Below are 312 nucleotides of genomic sequence, written 5' to 3'. Positions count from 1 at the left end.
TCAACCGCCAAATCCGTAGAGAGTTCGTCCTTGGCGTTTGAGAGCGTAAACCACATCCATGGCGGTAACAGTCTTACGCTTAGCATGTTCGGTGTAAGTCACGGAATCCCTTATAATATTTTCCAAAAAAACCTTCAGGACACCACGAGTCTCCTCATAAATAAGGCCAGAGATGCGCTTAACACCCCCACGGCGAGCTAGGCGACGAATAGCTGGTTTTGTAATACCCTGAATATTATCTCGTAGGACCTTGCGGTGCCGCTTGGCACCACCTTTACCAAGGCCTTTGCCACCTTTGCCTCTGCCAGACAT

The 312-nt window shown here is 49.4% G+C and overlaps 1 protein-coding gene across 1 annotated transcript; it reads right to left on the bottom strand.

The window, feature by feature from the left end:
- Positions 1-312, bottom strand: LOC122541185 (histone H4-like). The gene has a single exon (XM_043677811.2). The coding sequence runs from the start codon at positions 310-312 to the stop codon at positions 1-3; it is 312 nt and encodes a 103-aa protein (XP_043533746.1).

The sequence above is a fragment of the Chiloscyllium plagiosum genome, unplaced genomic scaffold, assembly GCF_037043375.1.
Source record: "Chiloscyllium plagiosum isolate Xiang-an unplaced genomic scaffold, Cpla_swu_hap1 HiC_scaffold_35, whole genome shotgun sequence".
NCBI classification, from domain to species: domain Eukaryota; kingdom Metazoa; phylum Chordata; class Chondrichthyes; order Orectolobiformes; family Hemiscylliidae; genus Chiloscyllium; species Chiloscyllium plagiosum.
Note: the sequence above shows the minus strand (reverse complement) of the source record. Positions and strands in the feature narration are given on the sequence as shown.